This window comes from Erythrolamprus reginae, chromosome 7, assembly GCF_031021105.1.
Source record: "Erythrolamprus reginae isolate rEryReg1 chromosome 7, rEryReg1.hap1, whole genome shotgun sequence".
NCBI classification, from domain to species: Eukaryota; Metazoa; Chordata; class Lepidosauria; order Squamata; family Dipsadidae; genus Erythrolamprus; species Erythrolamprus reginae.
In genome coordinates, this window is record NC_091956.1 from 82,103 (window position 1) to 108,295 (window position 26,193).

A 26,193-nucleotide genomic window follows, 5' to 3' on the forward strand; every position below is an offset into this window, starting at 1 on the left:
TGGGGGCCAAAGGGGCCGACTCTCTGTAAACCAGTTAGGGGGGCTGTCAAAGGACCCAGATTGTTGGGGCCAAAGGGGCCGACTCCCTGTAAACCAGTTAGGGGGGCTGTCAAAGGACCCAGCTTGTTGGGGGCCAAAGGGGCCGACTCTCTGCAAACCAGTTGGGGGGGCTGTCAAAGGACCCAGATTGTTGGGGCCAAAGGGGCCGACTCCCTGTAAGCCAGTTGGGGGGGCTGTCAAAGGACCCAGATTGCTGGGGGCCAAAGGGGCCGACTCCCTGTAAGCCAGTTAGGGGGGGCTGTCAAAGGACCCAGATTGTTGGGGCCAAAGGGGCCGACTCCCTGTAAGCCAGTTGGGGGGGCTGTCAAAGGACCCAGATTGCTGGGGGCCAAATGGGCCGACTCTCTGTAAACCAGTTAGGGGGGGCTGTCAAAGGACCCAGATTGCTGGGGGCCAAAGGGGCCGACTCCCTGTAAGCCAGTTAGGGGGGGCTGTCAAAGGACCCAGATTGTTGGGGCCAAAGGGGCCGACTCCCTGTAAGCCAGTTGGGGGGGCTGTCAAAGGACCCAGATTGCTGGGGGCCAAATGGGCCGACTCTCTGTAAACCAGTTAGGGGGGGCTGTCAAAGGACCCAGATTGTTGGGGCCAAAGGGGCCGACTCCCTGTAAACCAGTTAGGGGGGGCTGTCAAAGCGCTGTGAAGGGGGTCCAGGTGTGATTGCTGCTTGGAGACTGAAGCAATAGCAAAGCTTGTGGTGCCGTGTAGTATTTTCCATGGGGGAGGGAGGCAGGAGAAGGCCCTCACTTCTGGCCCCCTTTCCTGCTGCAGGATCTCCAGGACTTGTACCAGGACGCAGCGGGGGACATCCTGGTGGCCCTCTGGAGCCATTTCCCAGCGGAGGTCCTGACCAAACTCCTGGAGGGCTTCCAGGGGAGGCTGATTCCATACCGCAGCATCCTCTGTGTGTTGGGGAAGCTGGCCAACAAAGGTACCGTCTCTCTTTTCTCCGCCAGGCTTTTCAACTTTGTGTTTCTGAGTCACGGGAAGAAGGTTGGCCGTGGTCCAAACAGGGTTCCCAACCTTTGGGGTGCAGGGTGCCCAGAGAAAAATTGAGGCAGCCTGAATCCAGGACCTCTCTGGAAACAACTCTGGGCCCAAAAAGCAGAGGGAGGGGAGAAGGTTTCACGCAATACGGCAACCACAACTTTGGTGCAGTCCAGCAGAGCTCCTTATCCCTTTCGTTTATTTAGAAAATGTATGTGGCCACCTACCTTACCAAATCACTCTGGGAAGCTAACAACCAATATTGTACACCTCCCCCAAACAAATCTCACCAATATAAAACCCCCACAAACAAAGAAAAACAAAAGCACAACAAAAAGTACAACAATGATACAATCATTTGAAGCACCACACAACCACAACAGTGCATAAAAGCACACGTACTATTTGGGCCCACTAATATTCTAATGCCTGGTGAACAAGAGACCCCTGTGGGAGTTAAGAACTGGTTTAGCCACTTCTGGGGTGAGGAGAAAGGGTCTTGGATAGGGCCGGCACCGCAACAGAGTAGGCCCCTCCCCAAAGTGTGCGATGGAAGAGACAGAAAGAGACAGGGAGTCCTGCAAGGGCTTAACAGCTATGGCACATAGACTTATGCGCCACTTCACAGTGCTTTATAGCCCCCTCTAAGTGGGTTGCAGAGTCAGCCTCTTGCCCCCCAACAACCTGGGTCCCCATTTTACCGACCTCGGAAGGATGGAAGGCTGAGTCAACCTTGAAAACCGAACTGCCAAACTGGATCAGCTGCATTGCTGCGTTCTCACCACGGCACCACCACCTGCCAAGCCAGCACTCTCCATGCAACAACAGTGCGATCTAGGCACTGCTGCGATATTACAGCTGCTGCCGCATTGTGCACTCGCTGAAACTTCTTTCTATGTGCAGTGCCAAGTACAGCATCCTGCAATGATCCAACAGGGAAGCGACTGAAACATTAATGACCATCAGCACAACCACGCTAAAACTAAGGAGGCATGTGCTACGTATACACACTAATGTGACTAAGGCAGAGCGCCAACCGACAGCCAGAATCTACAAAGAAAAAATCAGGACAGCCAAGGCCCAGAATGAACAAAGACTTGCAACGAAAGTCAAAGATAATTTTTAAAAAGTTTCTTCCAACACATAAACAACAAGAAAAAAACACAGGAAACAGTTGGTCCACTGAAGGGAGAAGACAGCAAAGAAGCAACAGGCACAACACAGACAAAGCAGAGCTAGGCAACACATTCTTTGCATCGGTCTTCACGCAAAAAGAAACTGCAGCAGCTCAACTGTCCAGTAACAAAAACAGATTCGAGATGAAATTCAACATTAGCAAAAATACAGTAAGAGATCACTTCTCCGAAGTTGAGTCCTTCCGGATTGGGCGGCCTAGAAGTCAAACAAACAAACAAACACATACAGTACACACATACATATATATACATATCACCAGGACTAGACAGACTACACCCCAGAGTCCTATAAAAAATGTAAAATGTAAAAAAAGTGTTAAAAAATGTTAAAAAAACGCAGACCCAAGTAACTTAATATCAATACCTGGGAAAATGCTGGGAAAAATAATTTAAAAACGGATCTGCCACCACAAAGGTCTTCATATGACATCTCAGTACTGTCACAACACCTGAATCCCGCTGAGAAAAGGGCCAGTTCTCCGACTTCAGAGAAGCAGCCCCCCCGCCCCCCCGGACCATCCTTCCTGGGCCTGCCCTGGCAATATGGGCAGGGAGCCCAGGAGCTCAAGCCCCCGGAGAGCAGGCAGCCTGGTGGTATTTTAGCAGTGACTCCCCCTGAGCCCTGAAGTCCAGCTTCCCAGACGAGCCCCTGCGTCCAGCTTTGCCCGCAGCAGCAACCCTTTGGGTTCCCAGGTAGCCCCTCCCTCCTGCTACAAAACTGGGACAGCCGCACTACGGGAAGACCAGCCGCAGGGCAGCCTCCCGTGCCCAGCCAGCCCAGCCCTCTCGTGCGTGGAGGAGAATTATTGCATTTCTTCCCTTCCCTTCAACCCTGTCGGATTCTCAGAGGCTGCCTGCCTGCAGTCTCCCTTGGTGAGGGTTGGCAGAGCTGCTTGGCCAGGAGAAAGTGACCGTCCGAAGGTCTTCAGCCAAGGCAGGGATGGAACTCACCCTCCCCCAATCTCTGGCCTTAAGCGCTGGGCCAGTAGCAAAGACTTGGGCCCCTGAAGCCCCCTGCGGCTGGGCAGAGGGCGTCCGTGCCAGGCGCCTCCCCAGGAGTAGCCCCTCCTGCTTCCTGCCATCTCCCTCTGGGTAGGGTGGCTCCCCTTCCCTGCCCTCCTCCCCCAGCCTTCCCCCTCCCTTTCCCACCTCAAAGGACCCCAACGCAACCTTTTTAATGCCATGCGGGAAACAAGCTGGGTCTTGCCACCAATGAAACGCAGCCCAGGGGGTGGGGCGTCCTCCCACTCCATGCTTAAGCCCCACCCATGTGGCCCCCAGCCCCCCCATTCTCATGCAAGGCATCCAGGGGACGAGAGGAGCCGGCCTTTTGCCTTCCCCAGACCTCCCCCCCAACGCAGACCCACAATTAACTTCGGCTGCACCTGCTTCCACCCACCCCCTTCCCGCCCCCGCCCTGCCTTGGCCTATGGCTGCCCTGCCAGGCCTCCGTCCCCACCGTCTCAAGCAGGGGCCAGAGTGGGACGGGGCCAGTTGGTAACAGGCAAGGCCCAGCCAGCCCCCCGGAGTCCAGAGTCCAGAGTAGGGGACTCTGCCCCACAGGACCAGAGCAGTGGTGCCCAAAGCCTCCGCACGTTGTCTTGTCTTCCTGATGCCCTGGAAGACCTGCCGCCTCCCCAGGGCCCGGCTGGTGCTCCAGGGGCCGCCGGTCTCGGGTCCTCCTCAGCGACCCCTTCTCTCTCGCACGCAGCTTTCACAGAGAGTGACCCCTTGAAGATTGACGTGTGGGAACGAAAACTGGTGGAGGTAAGGTGAGAGCTCTTCTACCTTGACACCTGGTCTGTTTAGAAGGTCTGGGCCTGTGATGGCAAACCTGGTGGCACGTGGAGCCGTTGCCCGAGCCCAGCTCCAGCGTGCATGGGTGTGCCGGCCAGCTGATTTTTGGCTCGCACAGAGGCCCCGGGAGGGCGTTTTTGGCTTCCAGAGAGCCTCCGGGTGGGGGTGGGGGTGGGGGAGGGCGTTTTTCCCCTCCCCAGCTGCAGGGGAGGAGCCTTTGGAGCCTGGGGAGGGCAGAAACACGAGTCCACTGGACCCACCAGAAGTTGGTGTTTCCAGCCCGCACAGGGCCTCTGGGGGTGGGGGAATCTGTTTTCGCCCTCCCCAGGCATAGAATTATGGATGTGGGCACTCACACGTGCATCTCTCTCGACACCCGAGAGGAAAAAAGGTTTGACATCACTGGTCTGGGCATTTCGGCTGCAAAGCTTAATCTTTAAAAACCAGCCCCTTCGGGTACATCTGCACAGAGGTGGGGGGGGGGCAGGAAAAATAATACCTAGAAACAGGGGGCAGTAGACATTGTCCTGGGGAGTTTTTCCAGCAAAGTAACAGAAGTGACATTGGAAATTTGGTGATAAGCAGATACTGTATAACAAAATGCTGCTCTCTCCCTCTCCCTCCCTCCCTCTGTCTCTCTGTCTCTCTCTCCCTCCCTCTCCCTCTGTCTCTGTCTCTCTCTCCCTCCCTCTCTCTCTTTCTCTCTCTCTCTCTCTGTCTCTCTCTCCCTCCCTCTCCCTCTCTCTCTCTGTCTGTCTGTCTCTGTGTCTCTCTCTCCCTCTCCCTCCCTCTGTCTGTCTGTCTCTCTCTCTCTCTCTCTGTCTCTCTCTCCCTCCCTCTCCCTCTCTCTCTCTGTCTGTCTGTCTCTGTGTCTCTCTCTCCCTCTCCCTCCCTCTGTCTGTCTGTCTCTCTCTCTCTCTCTCTGTCTCTCTCTCCCTCTCCCTCCCTCTGTCTCTCTGTCTCTCTCTCTCTCTCTCTCTCCCTCCCTCTCCCTCTCTCTCTTTCTCTCTGTCTGTCTCTCTCTCCCTCCCTCTCCCTCTCTCTCTTTCTCTCTGTCTGTCTCTCTGTGTCTCTCTCTCCCTCTCCCTCCCTCCCTCTGTCTCTCTGTCTCTCTCTCTCTCTCTCTCTCCCTCCCTCTCCCTCTCTCTCTTTCTCTCTGTCTGTCTCTCTGTGTCTCTCTCTCCCTCTCCCTCCCTCCCTCTGTCTGTCTCTCTCTCTCTCTCTCTCTGTCTCTCTCTCCCTCCCTCTCCCTCTCTCTCTTTCTCTCTGGCTGCTGAGCTGAAAGTCCCTCTCTTTGTTTCTTCCATGTGCTGCGGACAGTTTGCAGAGCGACTTTTAATCGACGTCACCGACAAATCTTGCTTTGATGAGCTCAACCGGGAGCTGAGGAAGGTGGACCAGAAACGCAGCACCCAAAGCCCGGAGAGGGTGAGCGGGGGGAGGGGTGTCCCCTGTTTGCCACCACAAAGCCACAGAAGGGAGGCCCGGGAGGGGGGCTGTGCGAGAGGAAGGCCGGGTGGGCTCTCAGTCCCCTCGCCAATTCCTCTCGCAGCCCCCAAGGCGGACCACGCAGCCTCTTGGTCCAGGGAAGAGGGGCTTGGCTGCCTCCACGGCTGGCCGTTCTCTTGGTGGAGGCTTCCTCGGTTCGGAGGTTCTTTCTCTCGACCCATCAAAACCAGCTCCTTTGTCATTCAGACCCATTTTGTCCCTCGGCCCGGTTCCTCCTCCCGGCCCTTACATTCAAGCTGCCCAGGATGACCCTCGCTTCTCTTGCAGCTGCAGAACCCGGGGGGCTCAGGTCCCTCTTAGAGTCCACTGAGGCAGCCGAATCCTTTTCTGGCACTCTGGTCACCCTGGTGGCCTGGTGGGCACGGCCTGAGTCTGAGCACTGAGGATCTGAGTACAGCTAAACACTGGACTGGCCTCTCGCTCCCACTGAAACATCCCACACTGGCCACCCGAACACACTGACCCGCCCTGAGCGCCACAGACCTGCCCCGACCCCAGCCTCTTGGCTGCCCTGAGCGGGGGCCCCTCCTTCCTTTCACGTCGCTCAGCCACCCTGCTGCCCACCCGGGCCAGAGGGTGGCCGGGTGGCGAGAGGGCAGCCTCTTCAGGGGCTTGGTGCTCTCTCTCCCCCTGCCGGAGCCCTCGGCCAATCGCCCCTCTGCCCTCTGCCCTCCACCACCATCTTACTTGAATCTCTGCTGCTGTGCAGATTCATCATTGTGCTGGACGTCTCTGGGCAGCTGGGAAAGTTCACTTCTTTGGCCGGAGCCAGAATGGGCTCAGCAGGAAGAAATCGCACGGAACCAGGCTGAGATTGCTGGGCAAAGAGCACTTGATTTGATGGGGGGTGGGGGTCGGCAGAGATTCTAGGTGGGCTTGAGAAGCACTCCCACCCATGTGGAGGCGATGTCAGGATGGGAGCCATGGCCTGAATGTAGGTGTGGCTGAACCAGGCAGTGGTAAGTCACGCATGGACGGAAGGGCTCAGGGGCTGTGACAGAAGGATCCCAGCGGAGGCTGGAAGACACAATCGATACGACACGGCACAAGTGGGCGGCAGGGGGGCAGCCACCAGAAGGCTCTGCTACCGCCCTGTGGCTGTGGGCGTGGCTTATGCGTTTCCTTTCAACATCTTTCAGTGCAAATTGGGTGCTCTGGGGTGCAGCACTGTTTTCGTTACCCCCACTGTGTCGTCCCCCCCCACCCCCCGTCCGGGCAGCAGCCCCACCCCTGGGTGTAGCAAACCCTTTAGACAGCAGGGTCAAGGTTCAGAAGGGTTTTGACAAACATGCCTGATACAGAGAAAGCGGCAAGAGTTTTCTCAGCAGGAGAAGTCAAAAGTGTGCGTGTTGGGGCAACCAGCTGTACACGCAAAAAAGGGGACCCAGGGAAGAGCAATGTGGTGGTCGCAGTCGGTGTTAGTGGGGGGTCAGAGGTCGACCTCAAGGTCACTGCCTTGTGGGGTGCCTCAGGGGTCGGTCCTCTCCCCCCTGCTATTCAATCTCTAAACCTAAAACCTATAACTGTAATTTAGTTTGCTAAATATTAGATTTGTTACTGTGTATTTTTTTTTTACCATTGTTGTGAGCCGCCCCGAGTCTGCAGAGAGGGGCGGCATATAAATCCAATAAATCTAATCTAATCTAATCTACATGAAACCGCTGGGTGAGATCATCCAAGGGCATGGGGTGAGGTATCATCAATATGCAGATGATACCCAGCTGTACATCTCCACCCCATGTCCAGTCAACTGTTCTGTCTGGGTCACTCCGGAAGCTATGACCAACCCAAAAAGATAAGCCAGACACACCAGTTGAATCCAAACACAGTTTTATCATGATAAAGAGAAAAGAAGCCAACAGAAAATGTCCTTACAAGTCAGGAAAGCACTGGGACTCCAAACAGATACACGAAGGCAATGGTCCATGCAGAAACACAGGATCCTTGATGACAAACGAGGCTGTTGCTAACAGGCACAAACCTTCCACGGGTCTTCAAGACTGTTGGGCCACGAGCCAGAAACAAAAACGCTGAGAGAAAAGGCAGATAACAGCAAATCCCCTTTGATAACACTCCACGCTGCCGAAAGAGTTTGCCTGCCTTATAAACCTTTCCCTGCTAATGAGGACCCCCCCCCCTTGGTGTTCCTCATTCACCGCTGATAATATCTCTTCAGTTGATTCCTCCTTTGATCTAGGCGTCTCTATCGCATACTAATGATAGCTTGTGCTTCGTCATCCAATGACTCCAAAGACTCCAGAGAATCCAAGCTACTTGCTTGAGAGAGCCCCTCCCCAGGGCTCCCAGGCCTTTCTTCCTCGTCACTTTCCTGACTGTAATCTCCCCTGTCTGACTGCCCAGAACTCTCCTCTTCGCTCTCAGCCTCCCCCGGGCATGGAGCCAGCAGAGACGCAGTTGGTCTTTGCTCTGACTCAGGCTGAACCACAACAGTCAACGAAGCAGTGGAAGTGATGTGCCGGTGCCTGGAGGCTGTTGGGGTCTGGATCGGTGTCAACAGACTCAAACTCAACCCGGATAAGACAGAATGGCTATGGGTTCTGCCTCCCAAGGACAATCCCATCTGTCTGTCCATAACCCTGGGGGGGAATTATTGACCCCCTCAGAGAGGGTTCGTAACTTGGGCGTCCTCCTTGATCCACAGCTCACATTAGAGCATCATCTTTCAGCTGTGGCGAGGGGGACGTTTGCCCAGGTTCGCCTGGTGCACCAGTTGCGGCCCTATCTGGACCAGGACATTCACTCATGCCCTCATCACCTCGAGGCTCGACTACTGTAATGCTCTCTACATGGGGCGACCTTTGAAAAGTGTTTGGAAACTTCAGATCGTGCAGAATGCAGCTGCGAGAGCAATCGTGGGCTTCCCCAGGTATGCCCATGTCACACCAACACTCCACAGTCTGCATTGGTTGCCGATCAATTTCCAGTCACAATTCAAAGTGTTGGTTATGACCTATAAAGACCTACATGGCATCGGACCAGAATATCTCCGGGACTGCCTTCTGCCGCACAAATCCCAGCGACCGGTTAGGTCCCACAGAGTTGGCCTTCTCCGGGTCCTGTCGACTAAACAATGTCGTTTGGCAGGTCCCAGGAGAAGAGCCTTCTCTGTGGCAGCCCCGACTCTCTGGAACCAGCTCCCCCCGGAGATTAGAACTGCCCCCACCCTCCCTGCATTCCATAAACTCCTTAAAACCCACCTTTGCCGCCAGGCATGGGGGAATTGAGATATCTCCCCTGGGCCTATACAATTTATGTATGGTATCTCCCGAGTCTGCGGAGAGGGGCGGCATACAAATCTAATTAATTAATTAATTAATTAATTAATTAATTAATTAATGGTGTGTGGGGTGGGGGTGGGTCAAAGGAAATTGTAATTCTTCTTTCCTTTGCGTTGGCCTCAAAGCTCCTCAAAGAGAAAAGGCTTGTGTGGAACAGCGGGAGGTGCGAAGGCCTTATTATTTCACAAATAAATGACGATGACAGCACAAACAGAATTTGGAATAATATGCCCCAACACACACCACACACACACACACACACACAGAGAGAGAAAGTAAAATTTGTTCCAGGGGTTTTGGAGAGCTGTAGCCATTTCTCCTTTATGCAGATCTTCCTGTATCAGTACTGCGGAGCGATCCTGCGCGCCTCCGACGACCCTCAGCTCATCCAGGTCCAGATCTTCACCCTCCTGTCCATGTGCCAGCGAGGAGCCCTGGAGGCAAAGGTGAGAGAGTGACCACCGCCCTCCGGCCTCTGAGCTGGGGAGAAGGGAAACCGTCCATCTATCTATCTATCTATCTATCTATCTATCTATCTATCTATCTATCTATCATCTATCTATCTATCATCTATCTATCTATCATCTATCCATCATCTATCTATCTCTATCTATCTATCTATCATCTATCTATCTATCTATCTATCTATCTATCATCTTTCTATCTATCTATCTCATCTCTCTATCTATCATCTATCTATCTATCTATCTATCTATCTATCTATCTATCTATCTCTATCTCTCTCATCTCTCTCTCTATCTATCTACCGGTATCTATCTATCTATCTATCTATCTATCTATCTATCTATCTATCTATCTATCTATCTATCTCATCTACCTACCTACCTACCTACCTATCTATCCTTCCTCAATCTATTTATTAGGCAGACACCTTAAAATTAACTTCTGTTCAAAAATGTCCCACAGAACACAAAATGTTGAAATATTTTGCTTTATTCTGTATTAGTATGTCACGTTTGACCGTTCTTCTCCTTGAGTTGAAATCCTTAGTTCTCTCTAGGGTTCAATTTGCAAAATCTTATTTCTTTTTTTAAGAATTGAAAACAATGGCCTGTGGGAAGGAGGCTGTCTCTGGCTCCACTGTCGGTTTGCCATCCCTTGCCCAGAAGTGCCACCACATTAGAGAAGTTGGCAAACGGCCACATTTTTAACTCAGAAAATGAAAGTCTCCAGTTCCATATAAAATCTGTAGATTGGAAAGATTGTCGGGTTGTTTAAAATATGAATAGAAGCGACATAACCATTTTCCTCAGTCTTTCTCTCTGACTTGTCTCTTTTGAAACAATATTCACTTCCAAACTCATATTTGTTATCATACCATCCTTCCTTGTTTAACTGATTGTTTTTAGCTTGGATTTTTGTGATCTGATTTACTATTTGATTTGAGAGATAAGCTGCCTAATCATAAACCATTCAAGACTATGTAATTTTAAAGATGCCATTAAAAGAAAGAAAGAAACCAATGAAACATCTCACTCCAGGAAATATAAAAATGATTTTCAAATCATATCACTTGTGCAAGTTCACAAATTACCCCAGCCTAGGGTCTACTGAAGAACCAATTTGTAATTTTAAAAAAATGTAAATAACTGTTTGGTTGGATGCTGCCTAGCTGCTATGTTTTATTTTCATAGTGTGTATTTTATGTATTGTATTGTATTTATTGTAATCTTCCTGGAGTCATGAAAGTGAATTAAGCAGCTAAATAAGTAAGTAAGTAAACAAACAAACAAATGCTTTCCTAAAAAGTATAGCAGGATTAGGGCCATGCAGATCTTGGGGAGGCAAGATACTTTCTTCAGAATAATTATTTCCTGGTACACTATGCAAAAAAACAAAAAAACCATGTTTCCTTGGGTGGCTCATTAGCAGTTTTGGGGGAGTTCTGGGGGACGGTTCAGCCAGGCAACTCAGGGCTCCGTGCCACCGTCTGCCACCGATTGCAAGGGGGGGGCACAGCAGGTTGGGTTGATGATGGACGGGAGGCAGAGCAGGGAGACGGGCCTGGCCTGAAGCTTTCCCTGCCTGGGAGCGCAAGACCCCTTGGAGGGAGGGAGGCAGACCTCCTACTCAGCCCCCCACCTCCTGCTCTTCCTCGGCAGGGCATCGCGGCTGCTTGTGGCCTGGCTGCCTCTCGCCACATGGATGAGGTTTTCAAGGCGCTGGACAGCTTCGGCAGGACCCTTTCCACCGCAGAGATCCCCGTGTCCAAGACCATCCAGGTAACGTCAGAGAAGCCAATGCTCAGAACGTCATTCACCCTCGATTTTTGGGGGACATAAATGTGGGCAGGGAAGCCTTGTTCTCGTGGGGCTGGACGGCTCCTGCCCTCCCGGCGTCTGCTCTGGCCCCTCCTCAGTTCTTTTGGGCCTGACCGGTCCTTGTGCCCTCACGGCCGCTAGGCTGCTGCCACGCTAGACAAGAAGGTCGGGAACGCGTGGCCTGACGGACAGCGGGGCTTCTTCTCTGCAGCTCTGCCAGAGGAACACCCTCCTGCTCTGCTACGGCCGCGTGGCCCTGGGCATCAAGGAGGAGGTCCTGCCACGCGTGGAGCTGATCATCGCCCGGCTGATCGAGTACTTCCTCATCGACCCCTCGGTGCGTTTTCCGGCTTTGAACCAGGGGATCTTGGCTTGGGTCACCGAACCTTCCTCCTTGCCTGAGAGGGAAACGAGGAGCCCAGCTCAGCCGAGGCCCTGGAGCCGGGCGGGGCTGCGATGGTGCGGGCAGGGCTGCTGCCCTTTGGGTTTGCCTGCTTCCTCGTCCGTGGAAAGGTTTCCTGCTTATCATTCCTGCTGATGTTTGTTTGTCTGCTTGTTGGTTTGTATTTGTATGACACCCTCTCCGAGGACTCGGGTCGGTTCACAGCATATACAAAACCAGAACAATAATATAAATCCAATTAATAGATGTTTCAGTCTGCGTCATCAGAAGCCTGACAGGCCCAACCGGGGGGGGGGGATTCCACTCGGTATCCCCATTTCCTGGGGGCCAGGACAGTGTAATAAAGTGGGGGACACAGGCCAAGGAGAGCAGTACAAACGCCTGCTGGCGCCATCCGCTATTGTCATTGATGTCTTTATTTATTTATTAGAGTTGAAAGGGACCTTGTAGGTCATCTAGTCCAGCCCCAGTCCTCCTCTTCCCTCTTGTCAGCCTCATGAAACAGCCATGCTGAGTTGGGGGACCCAGCAGGTTTCTGGGCAGCAAGAGGAGAAGACCTTTTGTGTAAGAGGGTTCCCCAGCCAGAAGGACCATCTCTGGGAAGTCACTTGCCTTTTGAAGGCTGTGGAGGGTCCCGGGCTTGGCAGAGCTCCTCTGTGGGCCTGTTCCCCGACCGGGGGTTTTCACCAGGACGTCTGAGCCATTTCCCGCTTCCGGCTGTAGGACCTGAACCTGAAGAAGAGCTTCCTGATCGCTGTGCTGATGCTGCTGGAAGCCATCACAGCCACGGGCAAGGCCGGAGCGCTGAGGCTGCACCCAAAAGCACACCTGGTGGAGTGCCTGATAGTAAGTAGGCTGCCTTGCCCCCTAGATTTAGGGGGTGCCACGGTTAGGATGCGGCATCGCCTGCTGGCTCTACCCACAGCCTGGAGTTTGACCCTGATGGGACTCAAGGTTGACTCAGCTTGGAGTGGGCTGGCGACACTTCTGGAGGCCCACGGTGGGCCCGCTGGACAACCCCTGACCCACTGGGCCATCCTTTTAGAGCTGATTCTGTGTCCAATTCTCAATGCTTTCGATAACGACAGCGTTTCTAATATGCAGGAAAAGCCCTTTAAAATCGTCTCCCTGGAGAGCCAATCGGAGTAGAGCTGGGAGGGGCCTTGGGGGGTCTCCTTCCACACCGTTTCAAGCAGGCCGCTGTCCAACCTGTTCTTAAAAGCCTCCAGGGATGAAGCGCTCAACAACTCCGGGAGGCAGTTTCTGTTCCACTGCTTAATTGTGCTCACTCCTCTCCTGGATTCCTTCCCACCCTTGGTTTCTTGCCCCTGAGGCTTTGGAAAATAGCGCTTCCCTCTTCTTTGTGGCGTCTTCTCAAAAACTGGGACCCAGCTATCAGTCCCCCCATCTGTCCGTCCGTCCCCCGGGGCCCTTCTTTTCTCCAGTCGGGCCAAACACAAATCCTGCAACTACTCTTATGTTTTAGTCTCCAGGCTTTTAATCATCTTGGTTGCTCTTTTTTGCACTTTTTCCAAAGGCTCAACGTCTTTTTTGTAACGTGGTGACCAAAACTGGTTACAGTAGTCCAGGTGTGGTTTTATAAAGTGCCACTGATGCTTCCCGTGGTTCTGTTTCTGTGCCTCTGTTTGTGCAACCACGGCTTGTATTACCTTCTCTGGCTACCGCCACACACTCCGGGCTCATGTCTAAGGGATCGTCCACTGGGACCCCAAGGTCCCTCTCGCAGTTATTGTTTTTGACACAGGGTTTCTTCCCTGCTTTTTTCCACATTCAGTTTCATTTTGTTGGGTGGAGCCCATTCTTCAAGTCTCAAGATCTTTGTGGATCCTGAGCTTGTCTTCTGGGGTGTTGGCTATTTTTGTCACCTTAATTTTTGTCACCTTAATGTCATCTGCAAATTTGATGAGTTCCCCTTCTATTCCCACACCTAAGTCGTTTATGAAGATATTGAAGAGTGTTGGGCCCAAGACAGAACCTTATGGGACCCCACTGCTTAGTTCCCTCCATGCATATGTAGCACCATTAAGGGCTACTCATTGAGTGTGGTTTGTCAGCCCGTTACAAATCCATGTGGTGCTGAAGCTGTCTAGCCCACATTTCTCTAGCCTCCCAAAAAGTAGGTTGTGGTCTACTTTATCAAATGCCTTGCATTTAAATATACTATGTCCACAACATTTCATTGGTCTACTAATTTAGTCACTTTGTTGAAGAAGGAATTAAGATAAGTTTGGCATAATTTGTTTTTAACAAACCTGTGCTGGCTGCTAATTACAACTTTACGTGTTTGTAGTTGTTCACAGATCTCCCCCCTCTCCCCCCAGTATCTTCCCAGGTATTTTTTTGTAATTCGATTTTTTTATGCCGCCCTTCTCCTTAGACTCAGTGTATTGATGTTAGACTGATTGGTCTGTGGTGTCCTGGGCCCGTTTTGTTTTTTGTTTTTCCCCCTTTTTGGAAGGTGGGAGTCACATTGGGTCTTTCCCAACCCTCTGGCAATTCCCCGAAGCTCCCAAGATTTCCTAAAGATCTGATACAACGGTTTCTGAAATAACATCTGTCGGTTCCTTCAGAACTCTGGGATGATTTGTATTCATTAAGATCAGACAGGGGTTCTCTGGCCCTTTTTTTTGAGGCGGGGTGGGGGTAATTTTAACTTTTTATTTCTAGTCTGTCTTTCACAGTTCTATTTTTGGTAGATTGGGTTATAATTTCTTTTTTCACAAAAACCGATGCAAAAAATGAATTAAGCAGCCCTGCTTTCTCTCTGCTGCCCATTCCTTCCTTGCCGTCTTCCCTCCTTAGTGGACCGACTGTTCCCTTGTTGTTATTTTTGACTTTTGTTGCAAGTCTTTTCTTGTTGTTCTTGCAAGTAATGAATATTGAACTGTAGAGTACAGTCAATCATCAGGAGTTGACAACATGAAATGAAATATGCATTGGCATCAAGTATTTTACGATAATTTTTATAAAATGTTTCAGAAAATCTGCAAAATGTCAATACCACGGCATTCACAGGTGTCAGGACACAGTCTGTAATTTAGTCCACTTGCTTTGCTTCATTTGAAGTGCTTTGTTTTGCCCACTTAAAGGTTACGTAGAGACAAACCAGAGAGTCTTAGTAGAGATACAATTTCAGCCTAACTCGCCTTACAGAGCTGGGGGGTTATGCTGTTAGCCTGTGAGGGGTAGGCAGATGTCCGTCTCTAGGTCCTTGGAGGCCACCCAGGTGAGTGGGCCTCTCCGACTGACCCCCCCCCCAAACTCTCTTGTTCTGGCTGGCAGGTGCTGATCGAGAGGGAGCCCACCCACATCCTGGGCAGCACAGTGCGTCAGGATGCCATGTATATCGCTAAAGAACTCAGGTAGCGGAGCGGGGGACTCACTTCCTGCAGGTGGCGGGGTGGGTGGGGGGCGTGATTCTCTACATCCAAGAGCGCCCTGCATAGTAACCCACTGGCTTCCTTTGAGGAGACTGTGTGCAGCTTAGCATCTCGCCTAGGAGGTCAGGAGTGTGCGGGAGGGGCAGAGGAGCGACATTTTAGCCCTTTCCATGGACAGTCTGGCAATAAGCCAGAGGAAGTCAGTGAAATTGTAAATTGTTCCATTTGTTTCCTAGTCGTTGAAGTGTAAGACAGGAATTAAACAGAGCAAAGGCAATGCCAGATTGATGGCCTCCCATAAATGGCAAACTGCCCATGAATTGAGGCTCTCCTGTCCGCCGTGCCTGATAAGTGACCACGGGTACAGGTTGAAATGCGTGTGGCCCCGTCTTCTGTGGAGATCCAATTTCTGTGGTGGGGGAGGTGGCGGGGAGAAAAGAGTCCAAAGTGCGTCAGATTATTTTCCAATAACAGACCTGGGACCAGACGTGTCGTCCGAAGTGGGGCAGAGGAGGGTTAGTGTTGGGTCCGGGCAAGAGGCAGCTCCATCTTCCTCTCGGGAGGGGGGGCCCTTCCTGGGGGGAGCAGCCCTGGCTGGGACGTGCTTGGGAGAAAAGGGCAGGAATCCCACCGGTCAGGTCCCTCCGAGAGGAACTCCCGGTGTCCAGAGCCGAGAGTGGGGCCCTTGTGTTGCACTCAGGACTCAGACGCAACGTCTTCCTCTTCACTTTGAAGTTGAAACCCGCTGGGCCCAGTCGTGTGCATTTCGTCCCTTCTTGTGGCAGCTAAATCTCTGGTGTGTTTCTGTCCCATCAGCCACCTGAAGCCTCTCCTTGAGCCGGAGAAGAAGTCCAGCCTCCTTCATGCTTCTTTCAAGAGCGTCTTCTGCCTGGCCCCAATGGAGGTCCTGGAAGGACAGTCTTCCCGAGTCAAGAAGGCATCCGACATAACGGTGAATCCTCTCCGAGTGCCTTATCCAAACCCCCCTTGTTTCCCAGGCTGGGGGGGCTTTTGCCACAGAGGTTAGGACTCTGCTTGGGTAATCTGGCCATAACAAGATGCAAAACGTTGCATAAGCGTCCAGATTTATTTTCCAACTTCACATGGAATTACAGAGGAGCAGGAAAGGGGGGGGGACAAAGTTGGTTATGGAGGTGCCCTTGGCTAAGTACTGTCCGGTTATGGCGATGACCTCTGAGGTGTGGGAGGTGGGTGCCTTCCCTGTCTTTTCCCATGGACTTGTCTGGGGCTCCTTTGGCCTGAACATCTCAGGGCCCAAGTTACTCCCTGCTATTTTTTTTTCCCAATAAGTGTTATTCATTTTTTTGGTCTTTCAACATCTCGTGTCGTTTGCTTTTTGAGTTTCATACATCCATACAATCATCTTAATAATACATTTTTTAATGGTTACAATGCATTATCATTTCATTTCTCATACATTACTCATATTTCTTTTCAATTTAATATCTATTAATCTTCTTCCTCTTTTATTTTATTTCTTTTTTAATACTCTTTTCTTCCCCTCTTTTCTTACTCTTCTGCCTTTCTGATTGTTAGATGTGGTCTTTCCCCAAATTTGTAAATTTCTAATATACATGCATACGTTTCTAATTTTCAAATATTTTATTTCCCCATAACATTCTTACTCTTTAATGCAAACTAATTTTATCTTCTTAACAATTAATTCTATCACTTTATTACTTATCACCTTATCAGTTCAAAACTAATTTTTATCTTTTATATCCCATACAAAATACATTTCAACATTAACAATTTTCAATTTTTGTATTTTCTAATGTTATTTTATAGTTTTATTTCTACATACTGGTTCATACATACAAGTTATTTGTTCCGCATTATAACTCTTCTATAACCCTAGCTTATATTCAAGTGTTATTTTTTATTTCTATCACCACAAAAACAATTTATTCAAAATTATTCAATTCCATTATACTCATTTAACGTGCACATTCTTATTCTTTTTTTATCCCTTATCTTTTACCCTATTTTAGATCCTCTTGTCTTTTTCTTTTTGAGTGGCCTCCTCCAAACTTTGTTCAACTCTTTCGTTTCTATTCTTAACTCCTTTGCAACACTTTCTCTCCCCCCTTCCCCCCCCCTTTGTTGTTTTATTTTCGTGTGGTTTGTTCTTCTCTGACCTCGGAGGGAGGGTCCCGGGGGTCCCTGCTGGGCGAATGAATGTGCCTGGCGGGGACAGGGAGGGTGGGCGCCCAGGGCTTGTGGGGACAGGGGTCCCTCGAGGGGTCTCACCTGCCCACTTGTGCCTCAGGCCTTCTACCGGCAGACGGTCGGCTGCTTCGAGGAGATGCTGCAGGCTCTGCTCCTGGAGAACCCACAGCCCAGCGAACTCAAGCACATGATGCAGGTAGGCGGAGGGAAGGGCTGGGGGGGGGGATGTCAGAGCCCCCCCTCCAGGGCATTCCTGACACGGGCGTGGGGCGAGGTTCACCTGGGTTGCATTGGCCTGGTGGGTGTTTTCCCCACCTCTGCTAGTTATTTTAGTGAGGGAGGCCGAGGCAGTCACTCCCAGGCAGCGGCACAGAGTTATGGGTCCCTTTTAAAGACGTATAGAACAGTGGGGGGGGGGGGGCTGCTGCCTCTGACCCTCCCGGCACTGGCCACCCCACTTGATGACCCAAATGGCTTCTTTGGTACTAGGAAACGGGCGCTTCTCTGGGCTTAATGGACCATAGAGAAAGGAGGCCAGGGTCCCAAGAGCAGGGGTCAAGCAGCCCCGTGGCCACTCTCAGTGGACGCCGCTGGCGAGGATTTGGGCATGGGGGAGGGGAGGGGGGTGCTCCTGCCTTCGAGAGGCCAGTCGACCGCTTGCCGCTCTTCGCTCCTCAATTAGTGCCACGTTTCAAAGATCCAGCTCGTGTCCAGAGCTCCTCCGCGCGACAGGGAAAGGCTCAGCCGCCCTGAGAGATCCAAACACAGAGACGATGGAAGAGACGAGTGCTGGTCCAAACAGCGCCACTGAGATGCCCAAGCCCCAGAATCCTGGGGGGGGACCCGGCATATTTCGGGCCCTTGTTACCTTTCCGGTTCCACGGAGTCGACCGGCTCTAGGCAGGCTGGACCCAACGCACGGTCGTATTGTGGCAATTTTGAAAAGACGCCCTGTGGTTTCTTTTTCCCCTCAGTTTTTTCAGCTTCATATTTAAGATTTTCAGCCCAGGACAATTTTTTCCCCTTGGGATGTTCACCTTATTTACATTGCAAAATTACATTCAGCTCTCAAGTGGACCCAGCATTGATGCTTTTATGGTTTTTAAAAAATTATTTATTCAATTTATTTGCTGCCCATCTTGTTTCAAAGCGAATCACGGCGGCTTACAGCATTAAGACCATTACAATTATAAAAGTTAAATATTTCCAAAGCAATAAAATGGAAACGGCTTCATTGTTTTTTGGGAAGCTTTTTTCAATTTCACCCTCCCCCCAAATGTGTGCCTCTATGCCTTTCTCCTTATTAATTGTGACTATTAATTGGATTTGTATGCCACCCCTCTCCGCGGACTTCTTCCCTGCATGTGCTCCACTGTGACGGCCACTTTCTTCTCCGACAGCTCATAGAACCGTGGATGGTATCAAAGTCCCATCATGTGCGTGAGAGGGCTGTGGAGACAGCCATGAAACTCTTGAAATTTGTGGCGGATCGCTTCCACCACGACGTGAGTATCCACCGATTGAGCCGCTCGCCTTCCGAATATTTGGAGCTCCCTCTCTCCTTAAGAGGCTCAGGCACAGGACAGAAGGCTGCCCGCTCGGACAGGCGGCCCTCCTTTTAAAGTTGCCACTTGGTGGGGCTTCCAAGGCAGCCTTCTCTGTGGCAGCCCCACCCACACAACCCTGTCCACTGTTTTCTCCTGCCTTCCAGAGCAGGGCCAAGTGCTTTGAGATTGGGCGGCATAGAAGCCGAATAAATAAATAAATAAATATGAATGAATGAATGAATGAACGAACAAACGAATGAATGAATGAATAAATAAATAAATATGAATAAACGAATGAATGAATGAATGAATAAATAAATAAAAATAATCTCCCCAAACGCTGGCCCATGGTCCGGCACTGGTCTGGGGCACACCAGAAACTTGTCCGCGCAAACGAGCGAAACCCCACCCACGGGATGCAGGCGGCACACGAAGCCACACCCTCCCCGGTCTGGGGGGAACCTCCCTCCCCATGGAACCAGTCCTCGGGGTCCCAAAGATGGAGGGGGCTGTCTTTTCGGGTGCTAGCTCTGGCAAGCAGGGGACACTCCTCGAAAGGCCATGTTGGCAGAGAAGTCCGATCAACTGCCGTTCCAGCCTGGACCCATTTCCCGTCCTGCCCCCAGCCCCCCCACCCCTGAGCAGGAGGAGGCGGGATCTGTTCTTACTCAGTCAACTGCCACAATTGCACTGGGGGGGGGGAGCAAAGCCACTTAGTCTTTGGGCCCTTAGGAAAAAAGATAGGTGGGTTGGAGCAAGAGGACAGGAGCCGATGCAGAGAAGGCCCTCCTCCCCAGAATAATCAGGCTGATGGGACCAGTAGCATGCCCTCCCTGCTGGCCTGAGTGGGACCGACCGGCCAATCCCCGTGGGGTGAGAGAGTCCCTCAAGTAAGCAGGACCCACGCCATGAAGGCTATCACCACCTCCTCGAATGACGGAGCAGACTGGCAACCAGGGGTGGGCTACTGCACGGACGGACAGACAGACGGGGGGGACGCAGTGGTGTAGCGAAAACGGAGCTCCACCCCAGAGCACCCAATTTGCCCTGAAAGGCGTTGAAAGGAAATGCATAAGCCCCGCCCACAGTGTGGTAGTAAAACGTTTGGCAAAACCCTTTCCTGCTGGCAACCAGTGCAGTGGTGCTCCTGCTGCCGCTCTGCCGTTTTGCCCTCTGAGCCCAGCCTCTCCCTTGTGCCCCTGGAAGGTTTGCCAGCTTGTGCCACCCGGTAGGCAGAGGGCCCGGACTGGCTTCAGGGAGGCTCCGGTGGCCGTCCGCCTGTGGACGTGGGGTGCTGCCCAGGGGTCTTGTCTGGAGCCTCTCAGACAAGGTCCTGGCACAGGAGTCGGCTATGGAACATCCAGAGCCCCCCTCGGTCCCAATCCTTCTGGCTCCCCCTTGTTTCTGCAGCTCTCCCGGGAGTTTAACAAGTTGGCCCACCTGACGGCCCTCTTGATTGGCCTGTGCAATGACCAGATGCCGCGCGTCAGTTCATTTGCCGTGCAGGGAGTCAGCTGCCTCTATGAGATCTTGCTGCACCGCAAAGGTGAGGCCCGCCACGCTCACGGCCTCTTGCTGGCTCAGAGGGGGCCTGCGTGGGGCAGATTCCTCTTGGAGCCCTGGGGGGAAGGAGCTCAGCCCGGGGGACACCAGGGCCCCAGCCGGCCAGCCCTGAGCAACGTGGGTGACGGTAACGGCAGCCGCTCCCTTCCGCTCCAGGTCTGAGGACCAGCAAGCAGAAGAAGCGGAAGTGGCCGAGGAAGAGGAGCGTCCGATCCCAGGAGGAAGACAGCCTGGCCAGCCAGTCGCCGGGCAGCAGTTGGCAGATAGCAACGGTACTGTGGAATGTAACTGGCCCCCCATTTATGACTGCGTCAGTCCCATTTTATGAACCTTTGTACAGTGGTCATTAAGCAAAAGCAGCTTCCCCCGATGGACGTTCTCTGGCTGGAAATAGGCAGAAATAGGTCCCGAATTGTAGTCACAAGGCTGCAGGATGCTACAAGCAGTTGTAAATGCCACTCCATCTTGTGAGAGCTCGACTGACCCACCTCAAGTCCTGATTAGCCTGCAGGAGGCTCTTCCGTGTCCCCTTGGGTCTCTCTCCGGAAAGGGCCCAAGGTTACCTGTGCGGGGGGGAGGGGGCTCTGGCCCCATGGAAATGGACCGCGATGGACGCCTGCCAAATCCTGTGCTCCTCTTTGTAGCATTGCGGTGACCAGCTCTTCTCCGTTCAACTGACCAACCTCCTGCTCTCCGTGCTGGACTACCTGAGAGGCTCCGGTCCAGAGGTCCTGGTGGCGGCGGAAGAGGTCCTCAGTGCAGTTCTGCAGAACCATGCCATGAAGGTGGAAAGGGTGAGGAGGGGCTTCAGCTGCAGCCCCCTCCCCCTTACTCAGATTTTTCCTGCCACTTCAAACCCAGGAAACGCTTCTGGGCCAGCGTCCTCCCCTCCGACTGTGACTGACCCCAAGCAGGTCTGACCTCCCGCTATTCCCACCCACCGCCTGGGTGGACCCAAAGAAGTCCTCTTCCTCCTCCTGGCCTCCTCTACTCCAAGCAGCCACGGGCACCACTCGGTTGCAACGGATTCCGGTCACAGGAAATGCCCCCCCCCCCCGGCTGTGGAGGGACCTGGCCTGTAGCTATCGGGCCAACTGATGCCCCCCCCCCCCCCCGTTTCCTCCAGAAAGCAGCTCGCCTGGAGAGGATGGCCCAGATCCTGCCCCAGCATAGGGCCTGTCAAGGGGGAAGGAAGGAGACTGGACCAATAGGGCTGAGGCTTCCTTAATGCCACTCTCTCACCTCTACCCCCCCCCCATGCCACAGGCGGCACATTCCAAGCAGGCGGGCAGGCAGAGCAGCCACGATGCCAACAGCCTCCGAGTTTACACACAGCAGAGTTCCCTGAGTGACCCTGGCAGGACGGCCCTTTGGCCGCTGGTGAAGGAGCGGTTGGGGGGAGGGAATTGCCCAACGGGCTGGAGCCCCATCTAGGCTGTGACGGGGCAGCTGCAGCCTGGGAGAGTCTGGAAGAGAAGATGACCAGAGACAGGGGGGGGCAGAGGAAGAGAGCTGAGAGCCCCCCCCTGGACCACCTTGGGTGCCGGAGGGAAGGGGAGGGGAGGCCTGCCACCAGCCCCTCCCTCAATGAAGGAGATGCTGGCCTTGTTTGTGGCTGCTCCTTCGTCAACTGGCCTGCCTGGAAAAGCTGAAGCAGAGACGGGCCAGGCAGCCTCCCCCCTCCCAGGGCCCCCCAGGGAGGCCAAAGGCCCCGGTCCGTGTGGTCAATCTACAGGGATCCACAAGCTCTTTTGGGGGGGGGGGGCAGCTGCTAAACTCAACGTTTCTTCCGCGGCTGCAGGTCAGCGATGTCGTCGCGGGCATCTACCTGTGCTTGCAGCCCGGCCAGGCTTCCTGCTGGACCCGCCGGGTGGTGCTGCGGGCGCTAACCATGATGATCCCCTGCCGCCTGGAGGAGGTCATCCAGAGCTGCCTCTCCTACTCCATTCCCCTCAACAGGTGAGGCCCCTACGTTGCCCCGCAGGCTCCAGCTCTCCTCCGGGGGGCCCTCCACCCCCCCTTTTAGCGACTGTCACTCCCCTGTGGCTGCTTATTCCCCAGGCAGGCCAACGAGCTCTGGACAGCCATGGCCTCCAGCCCCAAGGTGGCTGTGCAAATCCTGCACCTCTTGCTGAAGAACCTGCAGGTGAAAGACCCTTCTGGGGTCAGAGAAGAGAGCACGACCACATCGCTGGCGGTAGGTGACGGCCCACCCGCAGCTCTGCGGGGCCCAATGCCTCTCCCCACTGTCTCTCTCCCCCCCCCTGCTGTTCCCAAGGGGGAAAGGCAGCCATGGCGTTAGCTTTGCCTTTGGGTCTGGGCCCTGCCGAGGCTCCGTATCAATGGAGCTGCTAACTAAATCTCAGCCTTATAAAGGCAACAAATGCCGCACTCGGACAGCGAATCAGCCCATTTCACATGGCAGGTGCTGCTGCTTGAATCTTTGCTCAGACAGGAGGGGGGGCAGGGGGAGGGGGGGGCTCCAGGATCTGGACAAATTTGCCCTGGGTGGGGAGGGGGCTGCCCTCCCCCAGAGTCAGACGGAAGTTGCCCATCCCTGCCACCGTCTGCAGCCTGGCTGCCTTTTGCCCCTGTCAAGACTTCTCCGGGGCTCAGCGCCCCCCCCCCCCGCCCCTGCTACACACACTGACCTGTGACAATGAAGATCGCTGGCACTGGTCCCCATTGGGGCGACGGCCTGGCCTGCCCCCCCCCCCAGCTGCCGACCCTTGCGTAGTGCTTGCAAGCTGGGGCAGCCGAGTGCAGCCAAGGGTCCACTGCCCTCCCCTTTCTGAAGACCTGTCTAAGGTTTATTTTTTAAAGTTAGGAAATGCACAGGACTAGGAGAAAAATAACCATGTATTACATAACCTACATACTATGTAACTTGTACCATATGCTTAGAAATGTCGGTCGTAGGTTCTGGCCGTTAAGTCAAAGGCCAGCTGTGTCCCTCGCCTGGGGGGCAAGGGGCGAAGAGGAGGAGGGGCTGCCCGGGGGCCTCCTCCTCCTCTGAGCGGGGCACCTCCCCCTCCCCATTCCCCCCCACCAGGCCATGAACGTCATCTACGAGACCTTCCGCATCCCCGGCTACCGGGCAGCCCTGGCCGAGATGCACCTGCAGCTCTTCATCCCGCTGCCTGAAACAGGTGCTCTACGTCATGCAGCTAGACCTGCCCGAGGCCCTGAAGGCCAGGCAGGACCTCATCCTGAGGGAAAGCCCCACAGCGCTCACCTTCCAGAGGTACCGAAAGGGGAAACACACACACACCGCTCAGCCCCTGATTGTACCCCCCCACACCCAGACAGAGCGGGCTACACAAGGGCAGGTGGGCCTCTGACCTTCATGTCCCCCCCTTCCCAGAAAGCCCCCTGCTGGCCCGGTCCTGGATTCCCGATGGGATGGAGGGAGAGAAGGAGGGAAAGGGGGAGAGAGAGGGAGAGAGGGAGAGAGGGAAAGAGGGAGAGGGTGGGAGAGAGAGGGAGAGAGGGAGGGAAAGGGAGAGAGGGAGAGAGAAGGAGGGAAAGGAGGAGAGAGAGGGAGAGAGAGAGAAGGAGGGAGAGGGAGAGAGAGGGAGAGAGGGAGGGAAAGGGGGAGAGAGAGGGAGAGAGAAGGAGAGAGAAAGAGAGGGAGAGAGAGAGAGAGAGAGAGGGAGGGAAAGGGGGAGAGAGGGAAAGAGGGAGAGGGTGGGAGAGGAGAGGGGAGAGAGGGAGGGGAAAGGGGGAGAGGGAGAGAGAAGGAGGGAAAGGAGGAGAGAGAGGGAGAGAGAGAGAAGGAGGGAAAGGGGGAGAGAGGGGAGAGAGGGAGGGAAAGAGGGGGAGAGAGGGAGAGAGAGAAGGAGGGAAAGGAGGATGAGAGGGAGAGGGAAGGAGAGAGAGGGAGAGAGAGAGAGGAGGGAAAGGGGGAGAGAGAGGGGAGAGAGGGAGGGAGGGAAAGGGGGAGAGAGAAGGAGGGAGAGGGAGAGAGGAGGGAGAGAGGGAGAAGGAGGAAGAGAGAGAGGGAGAGGAGGGAGAGAGGGAGAGAGAGAAGGAGGGAGAGGGGAGAGAGAAGGAGGGAGAGGGGGAGAGAGAAGGAGGGAGAGAGAGGAGAGAGGGAGAAGGAGGGAGAGGGAGAGAGAAGGAGGGAGAGAGGGAGAGAGAAGAGAAGGAGGGGGGAGACAGAGGGAGAGAGGGGGAGAAGGAGGAAGGAGGGGGGAGAGAGAGGGAGAGAGAAGGAGGAGGAGATGGAAGAGAGAAGGAGGAGAGAGGGAAGAGAGAGGGAGAGAGAAGGAGGGAGAGGAGAGGAGAGAGAAGAGGGAGAGGAGGGAGAGAGAAGGAGGGAGAGAGGGAGAGCGAGAGAGAGACGGAGAGAGAAGGAGGAGACGAGAGGGAAGAGAGGGAGGAGAGGAAGAGAGACGGGAGAGAGAGAAGGAGGGAGAGGAGAGGGAGGAGAAGAGAAGGAGGAGGGAGAAGGAGACAGAGGGAGAGGAAGGGAGAAGGAGGGAAGGAAGGACGGGAGGAGAGGGGAGCAGAGAGGGAGAGAGAAGGAGGGAGAGAGGGAGAGAGAGGAGAGGGAGAGAGGGAAGGGAGGAAGAGAGGAGGAGAGGAAGAGGAGAGAGAAAGGCAGGGAGAGAGGGAGAGAGAATGAGGGGAAGAAGAGGGAGAGAGAGGGAGAGAGAAGGAGGGAGAGGGAGAGAGAAGGAGGGAAAGAGGGGGAGAGAGAAGGAGGAGAGAGAGAAGAGGGAGAAGGAGGGAGAGAGAAGGAGGGAGAGAGGGAGAGAGAGAGAGAAGGAGGGAGAGAGAGGGAGACGGAAGAGAGGGAGGAGGAGGAAGAGAGAGGGGAGAGAGAGAATGAGGGAGAGGGAGGGAGAGAGAAGGAGGGAGAGAGGAGAGAGAGGGAGGGAGAAAGAGAAGGAGGGTGAGGGGGAGAGGGAGAGAGGAGAAGGAGGGAGAGAGAAGGAGGGAGGGAGAGGGGGACGAGAGAGGGAGAGAGAAGGAGGGAGAGGGAGAGAGGGAGAAGGAAGAGAGAGAGGGAGAGAGAGAAGGAGGGGGGAGGGAGGGAGAGAGGGAGAGAGAGGGAGGGAGAAAGAGAAGGAGGTGTGAGGGGAGGAGAGAGGGAGAAGGAGGGAGAGAGAAGGAGGGAGGGAGAGGGGGAGAGAAGGAGGGGGAGGGGAGGGAGGGAGAGCGGGGAGAGAGAGGGAGAGAGAAGGAGGGAGAGAGGAGAGAAGGAGGAAGAGAGAGAGGGAGAGAGAGAATGAGGGAGGGGAGGGAGAGAGAGGGAGGAGAAACAGAAGGAGGGGGTGGGGGAGACAGAGAGAGAGGGAGAAGGAGGGAGGAGAAGGAGGGAGGGAGAGGGGGAGAGAGAGGGAGAGAGAAGGAGAGAGGGAGAGAGGGAGAAGGAGGAAGAGAGAGAGGGAGAGAGGAGAGAGAGAAGGAGGGAGAGAGAGAGAGAGGAAGAGAGGAGGGAGAGAGAGGGACGAGAGGGAGAGAGAGAAGGAGGGAGAGGGAGAGAGAAGGAGGGAGAGGGGGAGAGAGAAGGAGGGAGAGAGGGAGAGGGAAGAGAGGGAGAAGGAGGGAGAGAGAAGGAGGGAGAGAGAGGGAGAGAGGAGAGGGAGAGGAAGACGAGAGGGAGAGGAAGAGAGGGAGGAGGAGAAGAGAGAGGAAGAGAGAGAATGAAGGTGAGAGGGAGGGAGAGAGAAGAGAGGGAGAGAGGGAAGAGAGAGGGAGGAGAAAGAGAAGGAGGGGGAGGGGGAGGGGAGGAGAGAGGGAGAAGGAGGGAAGAGAGAAGGAGGGAGGGACGAGGGGGAGAGAGAGGGAGAGAGAAGGAGAGGGAGAGAGGAGAGAGGGAGAAAGGAGGACGAGAGAGAGGGAGAGAGAAGAGAGGAGAGGGAGGGAGAGGAAGGAGGGAGAGAGGGAGAGAGAGGGAGGGAGAAAGAGAAGGAGGTGTGAGGAGGGAGAGAGGGAGAAGGAGGGAGAGAGAAGG

At 53.9% G+C, this 26,193-nt stretch overlaps 1 protein-coding gene across 1 annotated transcript in view; it reads left to right on the forward strand.

The window, feature by feature from the left end:
• Positions 1 to 26,193, forward strand: part of LOC139170007 (maestro heat-like repeat family member 5) — a 55,802-nt gene that overhangs the window by 14,536 nt on the left and 15,073 nt on the right. The window contains 18 exon segments of the mRNA XM_070756709.1: positions 829 to 988; positions 3,952 to 4,007; positions 5,358 to 5,465; positions 9,175 to 9,291; positions 10,969 to 11,088; positions 11,339 to 11,464; positions 12,254 to 12,376; positions 14,834 to 14,913; positions 15,748 to 15,883; positions 17,222 to 17,317; positions 18,522 to 18,626; positions 20,079 to 20,214; positions 20,388 to 20,503; positions 20,876 to 21,025; positions 22,033 to 22,190; positions 22,293 to 22,428; positions 23,284 to 23,370; positions 23,372 to 23,475. Coding sequence (XP_070612810.1) covers positions 829 to 988; positions 3,952 to 4,007; positions 5,358 to 5,465; positions 9,175 to 9,291; positions 10,969 to 11,088; positions 11,339 to 11,464; positions 12,254 to 12,376; positions 14,834 to 14,913; positions 15,748 to 15,883; positions 17,222 to 17,317; positions 18,522 to 18,626; positions 20,079 to 20,214; positions 20,388 to 20,503; positions 20,876 to 21,025; positions 22,033 to 22,190; positions 22,293 to 22,428; positions 23,284 to 23,370; positions 23,372 to 23,475 — 2,114 coding nt within the window.